At 40.6% G+C, this 23,498-nt stretch overlaps 1 protein-coding gene across 1 annotated transcript; it reads left to right on the top strand.

Moving 5' to 3' along the window:
* On the top strand, window positions 1-23,260 carry TNFSF11 (TNF superfamily member 11). The gene is made up of 5 exons (XM_073345529.1): window positions 1-319; window positions 6,548-6,715; window positions 14,881-14,929; window positions 15,008-15,106; window positions 21,441-23,260. The coding sequence occupies exons 1-5, from the start codon at window positions 92-94 to the stop codon at window positions 21,860-21,862; spliced, it is 966 nt and encodes a 321-aa protein (XP_073201630.1). The 5' UTR covers window positions 1-91; the 3' UTR covers window positions 21,863-23,260.
* Window positions 23,261-23,498: the final 238 nt, after the last annotated feature.

Raw genomic sequence — 23,498 nt, 5'->3', positions numbered from 1 at the left:
GGCCCCAGGTTATAAGAGCCACCGCCCGCGGGCGCCGGGCGCTGCCGAGCCTGGGAGCCTGCCCGCGCCGCCCGGAGAGTGCCGAAGCGCCATGCGCCGCGCCAGCCGAGACTACACCAAGTACCTGCGCGGCTCCGAGGAGCTGGGCGGCAGCGCCCCCCACGAGGGCTCGCAGCCGCCGCAGGCAGCGCCGCCGGCCCATCCGCACTCGCCGCCGCCGCCTCCAGCCGCCGCCAGGGCCCTGCTGGTCCCGCTGGTGCTGCTCGGGCTGGGGCAGGTGGTCTGCAGCGTTGCGTTGTTCTTCTGCTTCAGAGCCCAGGTAGCGTCGCGGCGCCTCTTGTTTGCACCCTCGCGCCGTGGCTAGGGCGGGTGGCTGGGGCACAGAAGGCGGGGGGGGGGGCGTGGGTGCTGGGCGCCTCACAGGCTGGGCAGAGGCGGAGGTCAGGTGCACAGACCCAGTGTCTGCGGAGTAACCCAGGGGCTCTGCTCACTGCAGGGGTTGGGTTGTGAGACGCGGGCGGCTGCTTTACGCTTCTTACTGACTCTCCACGTGCTCTTGATCTGAGAGTTGGGGGGAGAAGGGAGGAGGGTTGGAAGAAGGTGGGCTCCGGTCAAGGGTGTCTGGTCCTGGAGGGTGAGCTGGGCAAACTGAGTTTTCTCACTTGGGAAACACGGAGTCTAGTTCAGGACAAGTTAGTTTTACCTACTTCTGTTTTTTACCACTGCCCCGCTGAGTAAAGGGAGCCCTGGAGTGGGCAAGTTTAGAAATAGTCATCAGAATATAATGGTGACATTGTGTCCAGGACATCCAAAACATGCAGGTAAGTGAGAGTTCAGAAAATAAAGGGAATAATTTGAACAAATCTAAACTCGGTTTGTATGTATGTATGACCCTAACAAATAGTAGTTTCCTTGTTGCATAGAACAAATAGGGCCCCTGCCTTTTATTTAAGTTATCATTGTTTCCCCTTTGGAGGATAACTACTTGCAGCCGGGTACAAGAATTGTCCCAGGTTTCTTTTTAGAGGCTACCTTCCTTGTGAATTTGATGCTGCTGCTCTTCACTTGGAACTTGGGTGTGTAATGGCTGGCACAGGGAAAAGGTACCTTCTGTAACTTGTTAGCTCATTTCCCAGGAGGGGAGAATTAGACTGCCCTACTAGGCCACAAAAATATGGCAAAGTAATGTTTTCAATTGGGCAATGCTATGCACATTGGATCTGAGCTGCAGGGAGATAGTGCTTTCTAGTGGTTTAAGCTTTTAGAAAGAGATTATTTTTTGTTCTTGGAAATTACACTACATTGGTTGGATTCACTTACGGTTTTTTTTGCCTGGTACTGTGAACTTTCTCAAAGGAAGTGGGGGGCTGTCGTTTGCTCTTTCTCAGGGGTAAAACAAAAGATTGTGCTCTTGAAGTTTGCAAAAAAGATTACTAGTTCAGAATAGGTGAACTAAAGATGCTGTAGGATCTGATATAAGTTTTACTGTCCAAAAACTGGATATGAGTTTTAATTAGGGTGTTAAGAAGTTTTTATATGTATAGTACGAACACTAGTCTGTCTTCATAGAAATGGTTTTTATTTTATTTTCATTTGAAGTCAGTGAAGAAGTGGAAATCTATTTTTCTTTCAGGTCATACTTTAAGTAGACAGAATTGCTCTTGGGCCCCAGGACAGACTGGATACATTAACAACAAAATCTACTCTAAATCTAGACCACCTACAGATTGGATGTAGTACAATTGCATGCACATTTAAACGAGTGATTGAAATAAAACAAGTGACAGTTCCAAATTTATTGTAATATTGTTTATATTTGTTACTTGCACCTACTTATTTATTCCTGTCTGTTTTCAATTATTGGCAAATGCTTTGTGTTTATTAGTTACTTTTTAAAAGTTATGTATGACCTGTTCCATGTTTATACATACTTAATTGACTATACCTTAGCAGAGTGACAGTTCATTTATGGTACTTATTGTAAAGTAGCTTAGAATTACTTGTTTTCTTGACAATGAAATAGACTAATGTATACAATAACTCGACTTGTAGGGTGAAAAATTATTCTCTCCATTACAAACCCATTGAAACATCTCCATTAAGACATCTTAACTTATAGAAAACACCCAATAGTATGTTTACTTCAAAAACAGGCCAAAAAAAGTCAGGATTCTATATAACTAAATGTATTTTGTTTATTTTGACAAGTAAGTTTAGTTGCAATGACTTCATAGCATGCTAATTAACAATGTGAAGTCTGAGGTTATACAGGTGTAACAAAGGGCAAAATTATTCCCATGGCATACACATTATCCTTTAGTCTGCATAATGTAAAAACAGCAATATAAACATAATTCTACAATTAGAGCCTGATCCTCTAATTGATCTAAAACTCCTATTTATTTTTAAATCTGAACTAGTTCCAAAATATCTGGATGACCCAACTTGATACAAGATTTGCCCAAAATATTTCTCTACAATTTGTAGACACAATGAGACTTCAATATTTTTAATGTCATCTCTCTCTCTATGGATAAATAGAATAGTGCACATAAAATACAAGAGAACGTCATTAATTCACACTATTGAATGGTAACCTCTTCCAGATTTTCAGAAATTTTGATATAGTCAGGAAAACAGAAAATATGCTTCCTGACAAAATGCACTTAATCATGCAGGGCCTGATTCAACTCCTATGAAATCAATGAAGAGACTTCCATTGACTTCACTGTGAATTGGAGCATGACTTTTGAGCAGTATAGCGTTAATTGTTTATGATGCTGATGTACTTCATAGTATACTTATGTACTTTTTAGTATATTTTGTTAGGTAATGACAGCTTAGCAGTAGGAATCTTCAGAGCACTCTTCTCAAAGATGCTGAGCTACTCAGCTAGCTAGTAGTTGTGTGTGGATTGACCAAGTGTGAATTAGAAAGGCTTTACTGAACATTTGGAAAATATACCTTTTAACACAAGACCATTTTACAAGCTTTTTTTCATATACCAAGTCTTTCAGATTTCTGTTCTATTCTGTGAGTAAGCTAACCAACTGGTGGATAAATGAGAACTGGCTTGTGTAATTTATTTGAACTTTCAAAAAGCCTTTGTCAAAGTGCCGAAGAAGAGGCTGTTAAGGAAACCAAGTAATCATAGAGTGAGAGGCGAAGTTCTTTGATAAATTGGAAGCTGGCTAAAAGGCAGAACAGCAGCAGGAATAAATGGTCAGTTTTCAATGTGAGAAAAAGTTAACAGTGGTTCCATACAAGGGCAGATGTTTAATAAACCAAGCCGATTTTAATATTTTATTTAAAACTTTTTTCAATGAAACTGTCATCTTTGGGGAAAAAAAAAGTTTTTTGAAAGTGTTTGGATTTTTTCAATTATAAAACTAAAACTTTTTCCAATTTTCATGGTTTTTGGTTTTGTTCTCCCTTCTCTCCCTTTCCCCCTTTTCCTTTTGGCCACCAGAAGAGGGGAGAGAAGGAGTCAAAAATGAAGTTTTAATTTTTTTCCAGAAAACTTGAAATTTTTAATGAAATGTACTTAACCATTTTTCACCAGCTCTATAAATAAATGTATTTCTTTGTGTGTGGGGTGGGGGGGTTTAGTAGAGTGACAGACTTTACCAATGAGATAATATGTAGGTTAATCAAAGCTGAAAGACTGAGGCACTTCAGTGGGGCATAATGTGCTAGAATGATGGGCCACATGTTGGCAGGTGAAATTTAGTCTTGACAAATGAATGGTAATATATGTCAGATTGAAAAGTATGTACTGTTTGTATGTTTGTAGATTCTAAGTTGTGTAACTGCTCACAAAAAGTGACAATTTGATACTCTGGAGAGCTTAATGAAAACCTCAACTCATTGTGCAGTGGTGGTGTAAAAAAAAAAAAGGCAAGCTAACTGTTAAAATATCTAATAGGATAGAAAAGAATACTGAAAATATTGTAATGGCATTCTTTTTACCTGAATATCAACCAACTTCTTGGAAACTATTTTGATATTTTATTTTGCTTGTATGTGTGATTAATTCCCAGTGCCTTTTCTAAAAAGTCTTGTCAATGAGTTCTTGCCTGCAGCTCTCTTCCCCCTTCTCCTCCCGCCTCCACTGCCTCCCCCCACTCTGTGTAATGTCTATTTGGTGACTAACTTTTATAATGTTCCTCTTATTGATATTGTGGATTCCTATAAACTTCTGTTTAGACTTTACTCAGGCAAGCTAATTTTCAAAAAACGTAAAAACGTTATGGGTGTAGCAGTGGCTGGGTGAATATCCCTTGAAAGGCTGCGGCAATCAGCTACATTAACTGACCACCACAAATCAAATGTTCTCCCTGAAGCCCTACAGCTTTCTAACTTTACCAGAATTATTTAAACTAATCCTGCACATGTTTTCAAAGCCATCAGTAGTCATGTACATTTCTCAGCATATCCCCATCAGCCTTTCTAACTACATTTGTGAAGATGTTCTCTGTGCTATTGTCCAATAGCATTTAGTAAATGAGGTACTAAATTAGAGATAATCCAGAAAAATACTTTAATACAATCCACTGTTGATCTTGTTCAAGCAACGTTCCATTTGACACACAAGATTCATTGCCTATTAATGTCTATGAAGTTATGCTGCAGATGAATTTGACTTGCTGTATACTGGATCTGGCCCCTACAAAGTTTGGTCTCCCCTGTTTGTGTTACAACACCCATGTCAACTTTTTTCAGAAGCTTTTATTTTGATTACATTAAAAACTGCAGTAGTAACCTCTTTTCAGTAGTGGTTGCCACTGAAAAGTAAACATATACTTGAAGTTACTATATTGTAGATAAGAATTTCAAGGGGGGGCTATATGAGTTTGAAACCCAACTCCTGGTGAATAGTCCGTATCCCTTAGGCCCCTTTGATAATTCCAGTCTACATGTATTATTCACTGCAGTTTGGCATGTATTAGTAAATATTAATTTGTTCTAAATAGTGATCACTGTGTTCTAAAATTCACTCTTGATCAGAAGTTTTTGTTGTTTGTTTTTAGGCTAGCTTGAATCTTTCACTCTCATGCTTTAGAATGCATATAAAGGAATTCATCTGTGGTTTTTGGCTAGCAATTCTGTATCCTGCTAACCTTACCTCTGGTATTCCATTAAGTTCAATACTTTCTTTAACATGCTTTCCATTGATCACACATTACATTTGCATGACCCTGTGTCCTGTCTTCTTGAGTACGAATGATACATGTTTGTTTTTGTTTGGGTTTCTGAGAGAAGGCTGTTTTATTTTCTATCCTTCAGTATGTGAAATAAATGGTTTTGTGATTCAACTCTAAGATGCAGTACTTACAATATTTTAAGTTCCAGTCACTCTTTTAAATGTAGAAAGAGCTGCTTCAAATTGGATGGCAATAGATTCTAAGCCTATGCTTTGAAATCTTAACATGATATATTTGAATCAATCATAGAAGTTAGAGCCTAACCATACTTTTTAAATCTTCAGTCCATCCCTCTGCTAATGTAGGAGTATTCTCCATGGTACATTTTATAGTGGGTTTTCTAGCTGAGTTTGAAAGTTCCAAGTATGGGGCTTCTACCACATCCCTCAGGTGGCTGTTCCACAGACCAGTATGTCTGGCTATTGAGATGTTTTTCCTGATATTTGGCCTAAGTTTTCCCTTTGTTCATTTCATTGCGTTTCTAGTTGTCATAACCCCCTTGAACCATGTTGAGTAATCCCTCTCCCTTCATGAGGTTTGAACCCTTCAAGTATTTGTAGAATATTATGTTTTCTCCACACACTTGGTTATCACCTAGCCATGCTTATGTGTATTTTGCATCTTTCCTTATAAATTCCTCAAAGCTACTGATCATTTTTGAAGTGCTGTCCTGAACTGCTTCAGTTTGTCAATAAATGTAGTGTGGTGTCCAGAGTTGAAGGCAGTTTTTCTATGTCACATACGAAGCAGAGAGAGAAAATTTACCATTTACAAAATGTTCATCTTTTAAATCTGTTTGACATAAAGACACTGATCCATGTCCTGGCGTCTAAGCCTGATGAATCCATTTTTTTTAATGTTGATATCCAGTGGTTACAGTGGACACGAGATCATTCTCCATGTGATCAGGTTCCAAATTTGCTGATCATTTGTCTGATTCATTCTAAGCTTATTAATTTTCATGATCTCCGTTCCATTTGCTGCACAGGCAAAATATAGAGTCCCTTTCAAGATTTCATGGAAATACTCTGTCCTGTTATCCCATCTCCTACATCTACATATCCCTAGGAAATTTGGAGAAAACCTTTTTTATGCTCCTACTATATCTGAAAGTCCTTATGAGTTTATCTGGTGTGATTTACTTTAATATAAGACATCTGTGTTTTTTGCTTATCATTTACTTATTTTGTGTGAATAGAAGTTTTGTGTGTTGAGAATATATTTTATAGCAGTAAGATTAGTATGATATTGCATTGAGTGGCATACAAGTGTACCTTTCGGTTATACTGAGTTAAGGTCTATTGGACAAACTTAAATTATGGATGTTCTTAAACCTATTTCAGATGGACCCTAACAGAATTACAAAAGAAGACACTCGTTGTTTCACAGCACTTTTAAGACTTCAAGAAAGCACAGATTTGCAAGAGACAACACTGGAAAATCAGGAAACAAAATTAATGTCCGAATCATGCTGGAGAATAAAACAGGCTTTGGAAGGAGTTATGCAAAAGGTCAGTGCACCCTAAGAATTAAACTAATATTTAAACTTAAGTGAGCTTCTGAAAACCTGGAGAGAGAGAAGTTTTAGGGGGGGAAAAAACCGCGTTTCCTGTTTCACATAGAACTAGTGGTTGCATTGTAATCTTTAACATCTTTGGTATTTTGTTGCATTTGTTCATGAACCCCTTGGTAGTGGTTCATCATGTCTGTATGCAGATTAATTGTGCTTTGACTAGCATTTTTTTAAGAGGGGAAAGTTTGGATTCACACTAGGAGGAAAAACAATGTTTGTGGTTAGTTGATTGGCCAATTTGTCCCTCAGGCTAGTCCAAATGGATCCCAGAATTTTGGTTTTGAGAGAGTTAGACTATCTTTTTATCTCCAATCTTCCTGATTGTGTTCCTGATGAGTCAGATGTGACATTCTTTTTCCAAATAAAATTCCCAAGCAGAGGGAAGGTGGTTGGGCAAGCAAAATATTAGATGGAGGGCATCTACTCTCATTTCCTTGTGAAGGGAACAGCGCATCTCTCCTTTTTTTTCCCCCCCCTTTGCCCTCTGTGCGTGAAGTGGGATTCCAGGAATGTGACTCCCCCATGTGTGAGAGATAACCGCTCCTGTTCTTTGCACAGAGAATTCAGTCTTCCACAAGCCAGTTCTCTGTTCTGTGTGGGGATCGTTCTTACTGACGTAGAATGAGAACTATGTAGGCCCAGTAAGGGAGCTGACACCACTGAGTGGAGTGCCGGATAATCTTAGAGCGGTAGGATAGGGGGATAATGAGGACAAACACAAGATAGTTAAAAGTAATGCAAAATATATAGCAGTCCTCTTACTTAACCATATTCTCAGCTACTGTAATGTCTAAAACTACGTAACTTTTAGTGACACAGCTGTGCCGCTACTTTCGGGGGTGCATTTTTTTCACACCTCTGAACAACAAAAGTTTTGTTCAGTTTCCAGTGTGGACAAAGCCTATGTATCTGGTAGAAAGGGGCTAAAACTAGACAACACATCTTTTAATATAATTTTACAACAGTTGCATTGCACACATGGAATTGCACACATGCCCATTAGCAGATCCTTTGTGTTAACGAGTCTGAACAATGTAATGAAGTCTTGATTAGCATGATAACTAGGTAGCTCCTGCTTGGCATCGCAGAGGTAAAGCTTACTCCCAAACACTAAGGGCACGTCTTCACTGGCGGCGTTAAAGCGCTGCCGCAGCAGAACTTGAACACGGCTTGTGTAGCTGCGGCACAGCGCTGGAAGAGAGCTCTCCTAGTGCTCTAAAATAACCACCTCCATGAGGGGCGTAGCTCCAAGTGCTGAGAGTGCGGCTCCCAGAGCTGGTGTACCGTCTCTACTGCCACTTTACAATGCTGAAACGTGCAGTGCTCGGGGGTGTTTTTCCTGTAAAGTGCCAGTGTAGACAAGCTCTAACAGGGAAATTAGTCAGATAAAGTCATTAGCCATAATGGGGGTGTGGGGAGAGGGGGAACTGGACAAATTTGGTGTACCTGTCACAATTACCCAGGTTCCTAAGGGGAATTTATACGTTTTGATCTCCTAGCACATTCATATGAGTATTTTGTGCTATTTCAACCTAATTGCCATCTAATAAAGAATTATTTAAATACCAAGAGTGTTAAATCCTTGACTTCTTTGTTTTATAATAGTCTCGTGTCAGAATCCCTTAGTCCATACTTCTTTGCTGCCTTCATATGTACCATGAATTATACCATAGGTTACATGAATGGTAGAGACTATTTGTCTGAGGATAATTATATAAACTCCCTCAGTTATATGAACTCCTATACATTCCTAAGATTTCAGATATTTGCTCCTTCCTTCCATCCAGCTTGTCTCTTTCAAAGACTGTTGGGAAAATTTGGGCTTAGTTGTTTTTCTTCTAATATTTGCTGAAATCATGCACTGTATACGTTAGAGGGGGGAAAAAAGGAGTTAATGGCAAGCGTTTATATTTATATTCTGTGTGCATATAGTGCATTTCTCTTCCAGGGAGCTCTGTGGATGGAGTGTATAGTTCCAGTAAGTGAATGAGAAGTACTATCTGCTGGTATAATCAACAAAGGCATTGGCTTTAATGGAAGCTGCATGTCCTGTCATCCTGACTAGAGGTTGAATGACTAGGGGTGATTATTTTGGTTGATGGCCATTAATTTAAGTGAACAGTAAAATTTCTCTTGCCAAAATAATCCATTTTTAAATTTATTTGAACGCAGTAAAGGAGAATGTATATATGAGACACTGGGTAACCGGGTCTGCATCCTAGTTCATTTGGCCCTATATGTTGACACTGAGGGAGGTAAGTCAAAATAAGAAAAAGAAATGTTAACTTAGCCTCAGGTGCATCTCTTCAGCTGAATGAGCATATATCCCAGATGTTAAAGGGCCAATGTCAAGGTAAAAATCCTGGGTCGGAGTCTGGTTTGCACCATCTCTGGCAATGCAAAGTGGCTGGAAATTGGCTGGATCTCTTTCTCTGTTGGGTCTAGACCCAACAATAAGGGGCATACCAGGGGCATGGATGGAGAGTGCTTTCCTGAGTTCTCTAGGTGCAGTTTCCTATCGGAGAATATTCCCCATGTATGTTTTTAAAATCCACACTTCCTTATTTGCAATACTAATTATACAATAGGTTACTGAAATGCAACACTTTAAAGTCTAATTAACTTCTTGTCATTTATGACTTTTTACTTTTTGCACTTCACTCAGTTTGGCCAATGAAAAGAGACTAATCAGTTTCATGTTCTATGTAGCAGGCTGCATTTTCTAGATTTTTTTGGGTGCACTGGTATGTATCTGCATATGTTCCTTGTATATGTGTGGAGTAGTGTTTACATCCACAACAGGGACTAATCTGGAAGTATTTTAGTGCTCCCACTAAAGTCATTTGGGAGTTCCATTGCAGGGTGGGGCCCAAACATTTCCCCCTTAAAAAACAAAATAAAAAAACCCAACAAAAAAACCAACCCAAAACACTCATTAAAGCATTTTCTAACTAAATCTAATATTTATGCCTATATTACTTGACACGTTCTTGGGTGATGGAACTGTTGCTTAGAGAGCAGCATGTTCAGGGCAGCACATTTAAACTATTGTTTTACAAGCATCAATAATGCATTACGGGGTTGTTCACCTTAAGTGTGGTGATTCCTCATCACAGACCAGATTCTGATCTCAAGTACCTGTGCAATCTGGAGTAACTTTGTCATCATCAGTGGAGTTACCTTAGATTTACACTGAAGTAGCTGAGATCAGAACCACAGCTTTAGGTAGACAAGTAATATAATTTTCTTGTTTTGTGGCTGCATGGCTTGGCTGCTTTTTTTCTTTCATGTAACCCTAAGAGCCCTTTGGCAGTCCAGATACACTGACCACACTTTTTGTAAAGACTACCATAAGTCTGGCAGTAAAGAGAGAACGACAAACACATAGCTGGGGGTCAATCCATGAAGTAACACTTTTTTGGCAGTGCTCCTGGACCCTGGCAGCGTCAGGCCTAAACTAGTCACCCACATGGCAACAAAACACTTCACTGTTAGACCTCCAGGATGGCCCTTATAAAGACTTAACAAACATTCTAAGCACATGTGGTTATTAACAAAGTGCTTCAGAGGCAAGGTTTCAGAGTTAAAAGTTGTCCAATATTTGTGATCCTGATCCTGCAACCTCTTGCAGGTACTGGGAATACTCATATTAAGAGTTACAGGATTGGTGTCTTTAGTGTAGCTTCTGGGGAATTCTTCAAACTGCTGAATTTCCTGCAAGATGATCAGAATCTCTTCCTGGTATCAATTAGTTTTAAATGAACAAAGTTGGTAGCATTAAAGATAGATATACTACAGCAATCCCTTATGGTGCTATTTGGGCATAAGCTTTTGTGGGTAAAAAACCACTTCAGATGCAACTGGATGCCACCGGACTCCTTGTTGTTTTTGTGGATACAGACTAACACGGCTACCCCCTGATACATGTAATATATTTGAATGTCAAAAGGGTCCACTTAAGTTTCAAAAGCCTGGAGGCTTTTTCAAACATATTTACATCCCTTTGTTTGAGACTGTGGGAAGGGAAATTGCACAAAGCCTAAGAGAATAGAATTATACTAAGCTCTAGCATTCATAAATTTAAAATAGCTTTTCTATAAATTTTCATAAGTACAATTAGACTTAGGCTCCTATGTCAGTTAGGCGCTTTTGAAAGTTTTAATTGTTGTAATTTTAGTTCTGATATCTAGCTATCTACCAGAGGCAAAGTGTTGCATCCTTTTGGAAAGCAGAATTTCCAACTCTCCGGGAATATAAAGCACCCTACCCCTTGATGGCTTGTGAAATGTTAGACTAGCAATCTAGTGTAAACCCCCTAAAATAGCCTGCTTTTATTAATGCTAAAATTGCTGTTCTGCTGTGATGATTTTCTGCTGGGCTGTGTGAAAATCCAAGGGGACCTTTACTGAAATAGGCGTTCTGTTTAATAAATAAAATAAAAAAAATTCATAATATACCAGGATAGTCTCAGCAAAGGCTTTATTCTGTTTTATGAAAATAAGACCTTTGTAAATGCATCACATGTTAAAAAATTCATTAAACTACAGATTAATTTGGTTTTGAAATGCTTGCCTGGTTAGCACTGAAGATTTTGGGGCACTTTCATACTTGCTGTAGAGCAGTCTAAGTTGAATTTCTGGCCTATCATTGTGGTGGTTGCTACATGATTATAGTAAGCCCAATCCTAAAAACATGCACTACTGTGAGTAGACCCATTGAAAATGTAGATGTGTCTAAGCGTTTGAAGGATCAGGGCCTTAGAAGGTTTGGGTAGGTGACTGTGACTGACTGCCTGCAAAAATCAAAATATTGTACATTGTAGTTTTCAAAAGGAAATTATAATAAACTATTAAGATCTGGAACATTGCTTATACCTGGGTTTAAGTATACAGAGTAAGACTGAAGTATGTAACTGACCTGAAAATTAACCTATAACTGGGAGTAATCTGGGGTGTTATCTGTGTTCTGTTCCTGCTTTGTGCAAATCCTAATTGTACTCAGTTTGCTGTAAATGTTAGTGAGGTAGAATCATAAAGTGAATACATCTGAGACAGGGTAAATCTCACAGCAAAATGACCAAGTATTATCAACTACAATTGGTTAATATAATAGAAGCATACTAATTGGTTGTTAACTTGGATTGGTTAATTATTAAATCACAGTGTGTTAATACCATGTGCTGTGAAGAGCTTCAGGAGGCACATTAAAGAGCCACTTGCGGCTCATGAACTGCACTCTGAGTATCCCTGGGGTAGATGATCCCTGCCTGGCATTGTGCCAAAAAGGGATTAGTCTCCTGTGTTAGATACTCCTGAAACTACTGCTTGGATTGTAGAAGAGCGCAACTTTGTGAGTGCTTTACTACAGTTCGCTGTACAATGAAAGAAATTAGTCTTTGTTCGGTCTCTCAAGAAGGATGTAATTTGCAGTAAATATACTTCCTAATCAATTGGACAGTGAACTAATCCCTTCAGACAAACAAATCTAGGACTAAATAATCATGTCCCCAAATTACACGGAAGGGGAAAATTACCAAGCAAATACTTCCATGGCTCTGAAGCAACACAATAAAGAGGATTATCCCCTCTAGAGAAGGCAGATGGAGGGTGTGTGTGGCTGGAGCCAAAGGGCACTAATCTCATGGATGCTCTGAAATAAAGGGCATCCTCTCAGAGGTCCTGAACGTTATGCTCCCTAGATCTGTCCTCTCATGGTGGCATGTCCTCTCCAGGAACCTTGTAGCTATTGGCACAAGGGAATATTCAATGCCCACCATTGTTGCTCTTACCCCTTCAAGTGAGGTAACAAGGCTCGTGTGGGTGGCTAAGAGGTTGGTGCTGTCGTTCATATTGCCACAGTAGATTTTTGCTTGCATCCAGTCTTCCGTGTGACTAAGCCACAGCTTGTGCTGACCCACATATTCTAATAACTGGCATGAAAGCAGAAGAACCAGTGAGGGCAAGGGGAGTTAATTATAACTTTCCCACCAACATTGGGGAGGGAATGCTTTGCAACTTCAACAAAAAATAAAATTAATCTGCTACTTTGCTGTACAACTGAGCAGAGAATCTTATCTATAAACTCATCAGCGTTTCAGCAGGCCTACATTACTTTGATAGTCATACTATGACTTTCATGCTGCTGTGGCTTTCCATTTTGGTTTAGCATTTAGACGCCTACCTAATTATGCTCACTTTCCCCTTTCAGCAGATATCTACACACACACACAGAGCACCTTCATTTAATTGTGGTTACAAAGTTACATAAAAGTAACATTTCCTTGATATTTAGAATTGGTGTTACATGTCAAACTCCACAAGATGGCACTAATTCAGAATACAATAGAACAGGAGTTCTCAAACTGGGGGTTGGGACTCCTTAGGGGGTTGTGAGGTTATTAGATGGGGGCTCGCGAGCTGTCAGCTTCTACCTCAATCCCCGCTTAGCCTCCAGCATTTATAATAATGTTAAATATATAAAAATGTGTTTTTAATTTATTGGGGGTGGGGGTCCGCACTCAGTCTTGCTATGTGAAAGGGGTCACCAGTACAAAAGTTTGAGAACCACTGCAATAGAACATTGCAAATTTAGATCAATATTATTTACAACAGATCTCCTAGATATTATTCTCTTGCCAATTCTCAAACAGTAAAAGAAATAATAATGCATTACAAAATGCACTTGATTCATTTATTTTGATAGTCCCTGTCCCAAAGAATTTAGACTAAAGGATAAACGTATAGAAAACAGGGACACGTTGAAAAATCTGACATGAGGGATTGATTATGATGTCCGTATCATAAAACTTCTGATGATCATTTATTTGTATTATTGTGCTATCTAGAGGCCAACTAAGGTTCAAGTTCCTTTGGGCTAGGCACTGTACAAATCCAGTATGACAATCTCTGCCTCAGTGTGCCATCTAATTACACAAGACATGTGGTAGGAGAAGGAACGTTTTACCCCTGTTTTAGATGGGGAACTGAGGCACTGAGTTTGACTTGCCCAAGCTTGCGAAGTCTGGGGCAGCGCTGGGAACTGTACCCAGAATTCCTGACTCCCAGTTTTGTGGCTTACCCACAAGACACTGCTTCCAGTCATTAAAGTTACAATTTCAGTATCTACTTGTGAAGAAGATCAGGACTGGAATGTTGGGGAGTGACTGTTCAGGAGCAGAGGTGGATATGTGGCAGCTTAAATATCTCTTGGTTGTGCTATGCCTGGCTATAGCCAATACATAGCCTGTTTTCGTTAACATTGAAATTCACTTACAATTTTAATTAACACTTGTCCAGGCTGTTCTTGGGCCTTGTATGACTGTGCAAGGTGCCTTACCCATCTCATTCTTGCATACTTTACCAAGGGCCAGGTACACTTGCGATCCCTTCACTCATTTGTGTGCAGGGACAGCTGCCTGCTGACATCTCTAGGGCACAAGCCCCATCGCAAAGGAAGAAGGATCATTGTCCTTCTGCAACAGCCCACGTAAATGGCTGGTTGTGAAGGAGAGAACTCTCTTCAGCCTCCTAAAACCCATAAAGGGTGATGCAGTTAACATGCTCAACATCCCTGAATTCTTGTGAATGTGACTGCATGCTGCCCCTGTATGGCACGGTCTGGCCCCAGGTATCTAAATTACTCCATATTGCACAATGTTCAGCGTGACAAATATTTACTTTACTTTGCTCGATACTTGGTTGTTCTGATTGTTCATTTACATTTACAGAAATGCATTTGCTCTAAGCACAGTAATAATAAAGGGTTGTAGCCATCCTTTCAGCATGATCTTCAGTTTTCAGACCGTACCCCTGATAATTGTGTAGTCGAAGATACTGTGAAGTAATTATAAACACCATCATTCTATTTTCCTTTTTCAGAAGTATTGGACGTAGTGCCCCCATTATAGAAAGGAGCTGATTCTTGTAAGTTGACCCTTGTGGCCACATTTTATGTCCTGGAAGGTTGAAAACATATATTCCAGACACCTGAATACACAGTGATAAATTATTTCAACATCATGTAATGTAAGCCAATAAATTTTCAGCAGTACAGTACATTACTGGGGACATGACTGTATGGAGTAATAGCTCTTTTTCATTTTAGGAGATACAGCGCATCATTGCTGGAAGAGAGCCACCAAGATCAGGAAAAGGTAACAAGTGGCTTATAATAAGTATTTGAAATCCTACTAAATTTGTTTCTTTGAGTTAATGTAACTTTTTATCTCTAGCTATAATGGAAGCATCATTGTTTGATCTGTCCAAGAGAAACAAACCTGAGAAACAGCCCTTTGCACATCTCATTATTGATGATAAAAATATTCCAGTTGGTAAGTTCACTTTTAATCAAATGTTTCTGTAAAAACATTTTGGCTGCATTACAGAGTTTTGAACAATACATAAAGCCCTGGGACAAAGACTTTCAAAAGTGGCTGATGATCAGGACTAGCAGGAAAATGAAATACAAACGAAGAATGGATTTTAAATTGGAAAGCTGTAATTTTGTTAACTTGAATGGAGGTCTTATCCCCCACATCCAAGTACCAGACATTGGAGTGCAGTGTGATGCTAAATGGCCTCTGTGCCAATATCCAGGTTTGAGTCTAATCCTTAGGACTCAGCACTCCTCTGGATTTTCGTGCTTTTTCCTTCCAGGGGGAATGAGGGTAGACATGAAGGGCACCTCAGTCTGGAAGGCTTAAGGTTTCCTCTTCTTCTGCCAGGCTAACTGGGGCCACCATTCTGGGTATTATGTTTACTCCTGGGAACTGGCCTCTTTAAGCCTCTCACTTGCACTAGACTGCAAATATGGTGGTGCCAGCAGATAGCTTGCCCACACCACACTGCTGGGTATCTGCCTCCCATCAGTCCAGTCTGTAAGTTCTCCCAACCACATCAGTCTGTGTGTCTGATAAACATGCCCATTTTCCCTGTAATGCTCAGGAACACCCTGAATCTTCAGCATGTCATCTCTGTGCCATCAGTGTTCACAAAGACTCGGGTGACCCTTTTGGTTCACATTCTTCCAGGCCCAATCCACAGAAGCAGGCTTGATTGCTTCAATCATACCCACCTTGTGAGCATTTCCGTACAACCATGGTTGGTAACCAGCAACAGCTGGGTACTCTGGCTGATGTTCCTGTTAGCTCACAAGTCTCAAATCCACCCCCATCTAAAACCCAAGATCATTTTCCCTTCAGTGAATATTCAAGACATAGATGTGATTTGCCCATCAGGGAGCGCAGAAGAGGCATGGGCTTGGCCTACAACATGCTCCTCCTCCTAAATCATTAGAGACAGACAGCTCTGTCCCGAAAACCCATCTGTGACTTGCCTGCTGTTTTCCTTTCCTCTTGTGGGATCAGTGCACTATCAGGTGTCTGCAAATCCAGACATCTGCCCTTGTTCCCATTGTAGGGCCGGCATAGGCTAGAACATTCCAACCACAAGAGTCAAGCCACCTGGACGCTTCAGCTAATCAAATGCCTCAAATGTTGCTGCACTGGTCATGAAGGAATGCATACCAAAGTTTGCTGGATTGCACCTTACACACAGACTAACACCTTTCTCAGTATTGCAGCAAATGGATATCTGGTCAGGTAGCTGCCATCTCCATGTGCAATACAACATCTGGCTCTTTTGCAGGGCCAGAAATGTTCCTATGGTTTTCATTGGACATACCTGTTCATCTGGGTATTCTCTTAGCTCTGTTATGGCTCCCCACTTCTGCTTGTTCTGACTTCGACCCTTATTTCACCTTCCCCTCTGCCAGTCCAGTTCATGTCCGGACTGTCCCTTAGTTTCCTAGGCATGACCCGACCAACACTAAATGCTGCAAATGCTCAAAGAGCAATGCCTCTTCCCTGCCAAGAACATACTGTAGAGGCAAAGCCTCAACTGACCTAAAAGATCTGTATAGTTATCTGTTGCCTGGCAACTTCTGTGCAGCCTTCACATTTGGACCAGCCTTCCCAGAGCTTCTTGACCAAGATTCCTCTAACAGATCAGCAAATCTCACCAGCCTTTAATGAAATGACAGGCCGGGGAGATTACCTGATGTGGTGGATGCTACCAGTCTGTGGTGTACTAACAACTCTATATATCTAGTCACTTGAAACGGATGCTGAATGTCAGTGAGGCACTGGAATTTTCTGCCAGTCCTAGCAATGTTAGGAGCCAGGGCTCTAGATAAAAAAAAAAAAAAATCATTGGCAGTGGGTCTTTGGTGAATGGTGTTATCTCCCTGAATCCATACTATTGTCAATACTGGGAACATGTTCTTTGTTGAACATCAGAATATTTTTCAACAAAGAATACAGATGTCTTTAGCTGCATTGCCCATGGCAACCTTGCAGATTTCTGTTAATGCAGTGGACCACTGCCAGGTTGTCCCACCAAAAATGAACCTATTGGTTACTAAATTCTTCACCCCAATGGTGACTGCCACCAATACTGGAAGAAAGTCCAAAAGAGAGATCTCTCAGTATACTTCTTTCTAACCTCTCCTCAAGCCATCTCTGGGCACACCAAGTCCTTCAGTCATATGTTCTAAGTCCAACTACGTCTGGCACATCTCCTTGTATTTGTAAATGTGAACCTAGCATCCAATGGGATCACCAAAATGATACTCCCTAAAACTATTCCAAAAATTCCTTCCATGCTATCAACTATTCCTTCATTTTTTTTTTTAAAATCCCCCTTACAAAGCATTGAGGTTTCTTAACTCTTAAGGTGGCTGCTTCCAGGTATGCACAAAAGCCATACCCAGAATCTGCCAGTTTACACACACTTTAAACAACCCATATTTACCTATAACCACTTTGGAATAACTTAGGACCTTGATCACCTGTACTACCACCCTAAATTATGCAGTTTTACACCTTCCATTGATTGTTTGATTCCCAAGTATATCGGCTTTCATGGGAGGAGTGGGGGAGCAGGGATTTTGAGTGCCTTAGTTTGTGAGTCCCCAGTATGAGAACTTAAAAGGGCCTAATTTTCACACCGTGCTGAATATTCACCCTCTTAAATTGGACCCTTTTAAAGGTATCTCAAGTTGAGGACCCCAGAATTCGAGCCCTCTTGAAACTCTTGGCCTGAGAGCTCCACTAATTTGACCACCTAGAAAATAAGGATCTTGTTCCTGTACAGTTACTACAGAGCTAGAATGATGTATGAATCACTCTCAAATCTACTGTGATTAAGTCATACCCTAGAGTCTTGTATTCATTCAAGCTTTGAGTTAAGCCTGTAAGCACATAATTTTGTATGTTAAAGCTTTTTATTACGTAAGTATTTGGAGTATTTTCCCACTTGCTTATTTTATGTACCTTAAGTACAATATATGTTATGCTGTAGCAAAAATACACAATTATGGTGATTTTTTTAGTTTTCCTTTATCTCAAGCTAAAACTATGTTTACTTTTTATTGCCTGTGTTTTCATGAAATTTGCTGTGCCCAGTAAATTAAATGTGGAAGAAATATGAAGCTGTCATGCAGGGGAGAAGGAGAACCTACTACTGAACTTTCCAGACTTAGTTTTCAGATACTGTTGTCTCTTTATTACAAACGTTGTCATGGTTCCCAGCACCATAATCTGGCTGAGTTTACATGGTAGACACTTTATGTGCAAGGAGCTAATATCCCATGTACCCCACAATGTTAAAATGCATTGATGAAGAAGACTAGTAAACCAAATAAGAAAACTGATAAGCCAGGATAAAGAGGTGTATCTTACACCAGTTAACGAATGCGCCCAACCTTAGGGTTATGTGTATTTCCAATAGTAGTGAATTCCATTGGCAAAGGGGAAATCTCTCCCCCTCTCCTATGTGATTTGACACACATTACCAGCAGATAAGTTAGGCAGGTCTACACATAGTCCATGTAAAAACATGCTTATTTTTTCCCCTCCCTCCAACCTCCACCCATGTTTGTTACATCCACTTGTTGCATTATATTGACCAAGATAAGCTTTTCTGGGCAGGGACGGTCTTCTTTAACTACATGTACTAGGCACTGTGCAAACAAAGGAGCCTTACTGTGGCTTCCTGGTGCTACTGCAGTACCACTAATAGGGCCCTGGTTTGAAGACTGCCCTGCCTCTCGTTCCTGTGAACCTCACCTTTGGGACAGTTGCCTGTGTTCATATGGGACACTAGTGGGTCAGAGGGAGAGGTCATTGGAGGCAGGTGGTTGGCAGGACAGTAGGGCTTTGTGCGTGGTAACCATGTTTTATTTATTCGGTGCCAGAAGTGTGTGTGGCTCTTTAAAATCAAAAAATCCCTCCACCAAAGAGCTCCCATCTGTTAATTGTTAACCAGAACCCTGAACTGCATACAGAAGTGTACTGCCCGCCCATGCAGTGTGTGATACACAGATGTATTTGCTCCTCCACCTATCTGGATTGGTAGGAGAAATAGATTAGCATAAAGTTAGGCAAGTGCAAGTAGAGCAGCAAGCAGAGGTCGCTGGGAGTCACTGACACTGTCAAAATCAGCTGAGAGATTGAGAAGAACAGACAAGAGGATCATAGATTTGGCCAGGAAGAGGCCATTGATTTTATAGTGTCTTTAATGGAGTGGAGAGATGGCAAGCAGACTTTAGGGGAGTTGGAGGAAAGAAAGTTTAGATAGCGTATGTGGGAAAGCACATTCTAGGATGGGGTGGCCAAACTTACTGTCCCTCTGAGCCACATACAACAATTGTCAGAAGTTCAAGAGCTGGGGCATGCATACCAGGGCTCGGGGTTTCAGTCCTGCAGGGAGTGGGAGGTCGGCGCTTCAGCCCAATGGGAGGCACCTACTCTGGCTCAGGGCTTTGGCCCATCAGGCATACCATGCGGGGCTGAAGCCGTCGGACTCCCCTCCCCACTGAGCAGAAACCAGAGGCGACGGGGGGCGGGAAGTGTCACGGGAGGGGGTCACATGGCCCCCCAGATTTTTGCCAGGGTTTGCTGGCCCTGCTCAGTTACATGGTGCTGCTGGGCCCTCTCCCTGCATGGTCACTGCAGCAGCTTTGGCCCTGGGGAGAGGCAGCGGCTAACAGCTGGGAGTTGCAAGGAGAGCTGCTGCCTCGTCGTGGAGCTAAAGCAGTGACCCTTCTCTGCAGCTCTCAACTGTTTGCTGCTGCTTTTCCCTGGGGCACTATCACCTGGGAACTGCAGGGGGAGAGCAATGAGGGTAGTGGGGGGGCATATCTGGTGGGCGTGACTCAAGCTGTTGCAGGGGACCTTTAAATTGTGCCCCCCCACTCTCAGTAGGCACCAGTTTTCTCTGGCAGAAGCCCCTAACACCACCACTCCACCGCAGGGCAGAAGTCCCAAGTTCCCCCCAGTCTGGTAGGTGGAGAAAAGGGGGACTGGGGGGCTCCATGAGCTGCACTTTAACTGTAAAAGTCACATGCAGCTTGTGAGCCATGGTTTGGCCACTCCTGTTTTAGGAGTTTGGAGACAAAGGATTGAGGGAGATGGGTAGTAACTATAAGTCCAAAAAAAGATGAAGAAAAGGTGCTAGATTAGAGTGAGGTTGACCATAAAGGTGAGGGAGAAGATATGGCATGGAGTGAGAAAAGTCAGGATTTGGGATTAGTTTGGATACTATGAAAAATCTCTCTGAAATTAGAAAGAGGAAGGGAAGACTAGGAGAGGCAGAGAAAGACAGCTTTGTTTAGAGAACGTCTGTTTTGGCTTTCAAGATACTTTGAGAATCTCAGCTGAGTCAGGGAAATTATTAGTCATGGGAGCTGCAGATGCAGGAGTCTCAAGAAGTAGATTTATTTAGCAAGGTAAAAGGCAGAGGTGAAGGAGGAAGAAACGTACCTGAAAGTACAAAGTCATTGTGAACTTTCTTCAGAGGTGCTTTGCAGCATGAGAACAGGAAATGGGGAGGGGAGAGCATGAGACGAGAAGACAAGGTTACTGTTCAGTGGGACAGGCACTGTGGGAGTGGGCACAGAAGAGTGTGTGGTGTTGGAATCAACAGATGAGAGGGGGAGAGATGAAGGAGTTGAGTACTGTAGAAAAGCTAAGTGAGTCAGTCTTGAAATGAGTACATGCTTGGGTTGGTAGTGAGTAATATTGAAACATATTATGTGGTGATGGAGAGCGGTACTTGGTAAAGTCCCGATTCGCTATCAAGACAGTGGTTACCCTGATTATATCAGAACTATACATTATATTAATACTAACCAAACCATTTAAGAATAAATAGCTAAGGAGAGCAGACATTTTTCCTTGGCCAGTGCAAAATCCACTCTGAAGTACGTTAAACATGTTTTTTAGTTGGGACAGTTTTTAGCAATTGATTCCATGTAGGATTTGCCTGATCTGATTATTGGTGAAACAAACCTCCTGTCCTGATTCATGCTAATAGCTGATGCTCCAGAGTAAGGGTGGGTAGGAACAGCTAGCTGTATTCACAAGGGGAGAGGAAACTTATTCCTGTCCTTTGTGGCAATTGGCTTATATCCTAAAGCCTGAGACTTATTTGACCTCATCTTAGCCTTTTGGCTACAGTGTCTCTCTCCCCTTCACTTTGACTCTTTACCTTAGCTTATATAGCTACCTTTGTTACTGACACTAAAAATCCAGCCATGGTATCTCTCAACTTTGTAGAAAATGTTTGTGAGCAAAACTAACATTCTGCTAAACCCTTTTTCCCTAGGCACACGCAAAGTGAACCTTACATCCTGGCATCATGACAAAGGCCAGGCAAACTTATCGAATATGACCTTCCGTGATGGAAAACTAATAGTCAATCAAGATGGGTTTTACTACTTGTATGCCAACATTTGTTTTAGACACCATGAAACTTCAGGAGACCTAACTAGAAGAGGGCTTCAGCTGATGGTGTACATGATTAAAACAAACCTTAAAATAAGACACTCTGATGTCCTGATGAAGGGAGGAAGCACCAAATATTGGGCAGGAAATTCAGAATTTCATTTTTATTCTGTAAACATAGGAGGATTTTTTAAACTAAAGTCTGGAGAAGTAATAAGTATCCAGGTATCAAATCCATCATTACTGGATTCATCTCAAGAAGCAACTTATTTTGGGGCATTTAAAGTAAGGGATATAGACTGAGTCTTGATATTTCCTGTAAATTAATATGTATTTTTTAGGACTTTAAAAAAAAAAGTTTGATCATTATATAGCTGGGCCAGAGACTACTGGGAGACATGATTGAAAAAAACCTTTAGGGCCCAGTTGCAGTAACTGTAGGCAGAATATCACTCTTCAGGTTGAATTTTGCTCTAGGATTACTTCAGAGGGATCCCCAGAAAAACATATTAGGACAAAATTACACAATGGGCCTGATTCTGATCTTACACCAGTTTCATACCTGTATAACTCCACTGGCTCTACTGATTTTACACTGACATAACTGAAATTTGAATCAGGTCTGATGTTCTTACATCTTTGAACTGCTAATTATAAATTCTGCCCTGACATGCTGTTACCCTGTTGACTTCAGTGTAAATATAGGACAGGGCAGAATGTGGCCATAGCATTCATTAGGGGCTCAGTCTTAAAAGTGCTGAGTGCTCTGGCCCTGATCTAGCAAAATAACTGTTTGTAGTAAACTTAAGTATGTAACTAGTCCGATTTAAGCAAGTGGGCTATGCAGATACTTAGTGAAGCATGTGCTTGCTTGTTTTGCTGAATTTGGACTAGAGTGGGTCATTCCTGTAAGGGCTGACCATGGTTCACACCATATGTGTTGTAGCTAATCAGGTACTACATTTGGATTATTTAGAAAGGGCTCTTTTAGGAGATCTGACTTTACATTTTACTTGCAGTTATAGAAGACTAATTGCAAGTCTGATTAATTATCATTGCACATCCAATTACAAATGAAGAAATCTGAAGTGTTAAATTCCTTTGAACTGTTACATTGTGCCGGAACCTGCAAATACTTTTTTAAGAGGCAAAATATGTATTTTTATAGTCTGTAATATCTAAAGTTATATTTCAGATGTAATGTTTTGTGCAAAAAAATTGTAAATTATATTTGTCCTATAGTATTTGATACAAAATATTTAAAATCTCTTGCTGTTTGTATATTTAATGTTTTTAAACTGTTTTTAATGTATGTTTAACTGGTGCACTTTGTTAATCCCAATGGGAAAAATTGCAGCTAAAAGATTGTTTGCAATTAGCAAATGTAATATATTGTTTCTTTTTAACTTAATAGATTTCTGTTAAACTTTTCAGTATTATAGAAAACCAAACTGTCATGAAAATTATACCAGAAGGTTGGTCACCAGATCCCTTTCAAATTGGGAAGGTAAAAAAAAGTACATAATGGGACATAGAAATCTGTCAAGAGTATTTATGTAATTATTGAACATGCATTTTTTCCTACAGCAAATTGTAAATCCTGTAGTAGAATTTTTGTACAACACCAAACATGTGTTTACACCTCCTCAGAGGTTTATTTACTGAAGCAACCAAGCTGAATTCAGTAGAAATTATTTTATATTGTACAATAAACATTTCTTTTGAATGTTAATATTTTGTTACAAAATATATTTCTGAAGAAAAGAAACTGTGGCTTATTTTTTTTCCTCTTTCATTTTTGTGCTTCTGTGAGTGACTGAAGTCTGAACCTGGCAAGTGGCAGTGGCCGGGGGGTACAGGAACCCAAGCCCTCCCTTCTCCACTGGGTTCCAACCCAGGGCCCTGCTCCCTGGGTCACTTCCTATTGTGGCTTCAGTTC

This window comes from Lepidochelys kempii, chromosome 1, assembly GCF_965140265.1.
Source record: "Lepidochelys kempii isolate rLepKem1 chromosome 1, rLepKem1.hap2, whole genome shotgun sequence".
NCBI classification, from domain to species: Eukaryota; Metazoa; Chordata; order Testudines; family Cheloniidae; genus Lepidochelys; species Lepidochelys kempii.
The sequence above is the reverse complement of the archived record's forward strand: the minus strand, read 5'-3'. Positions and strand labels throughout refer to the sequence as shown.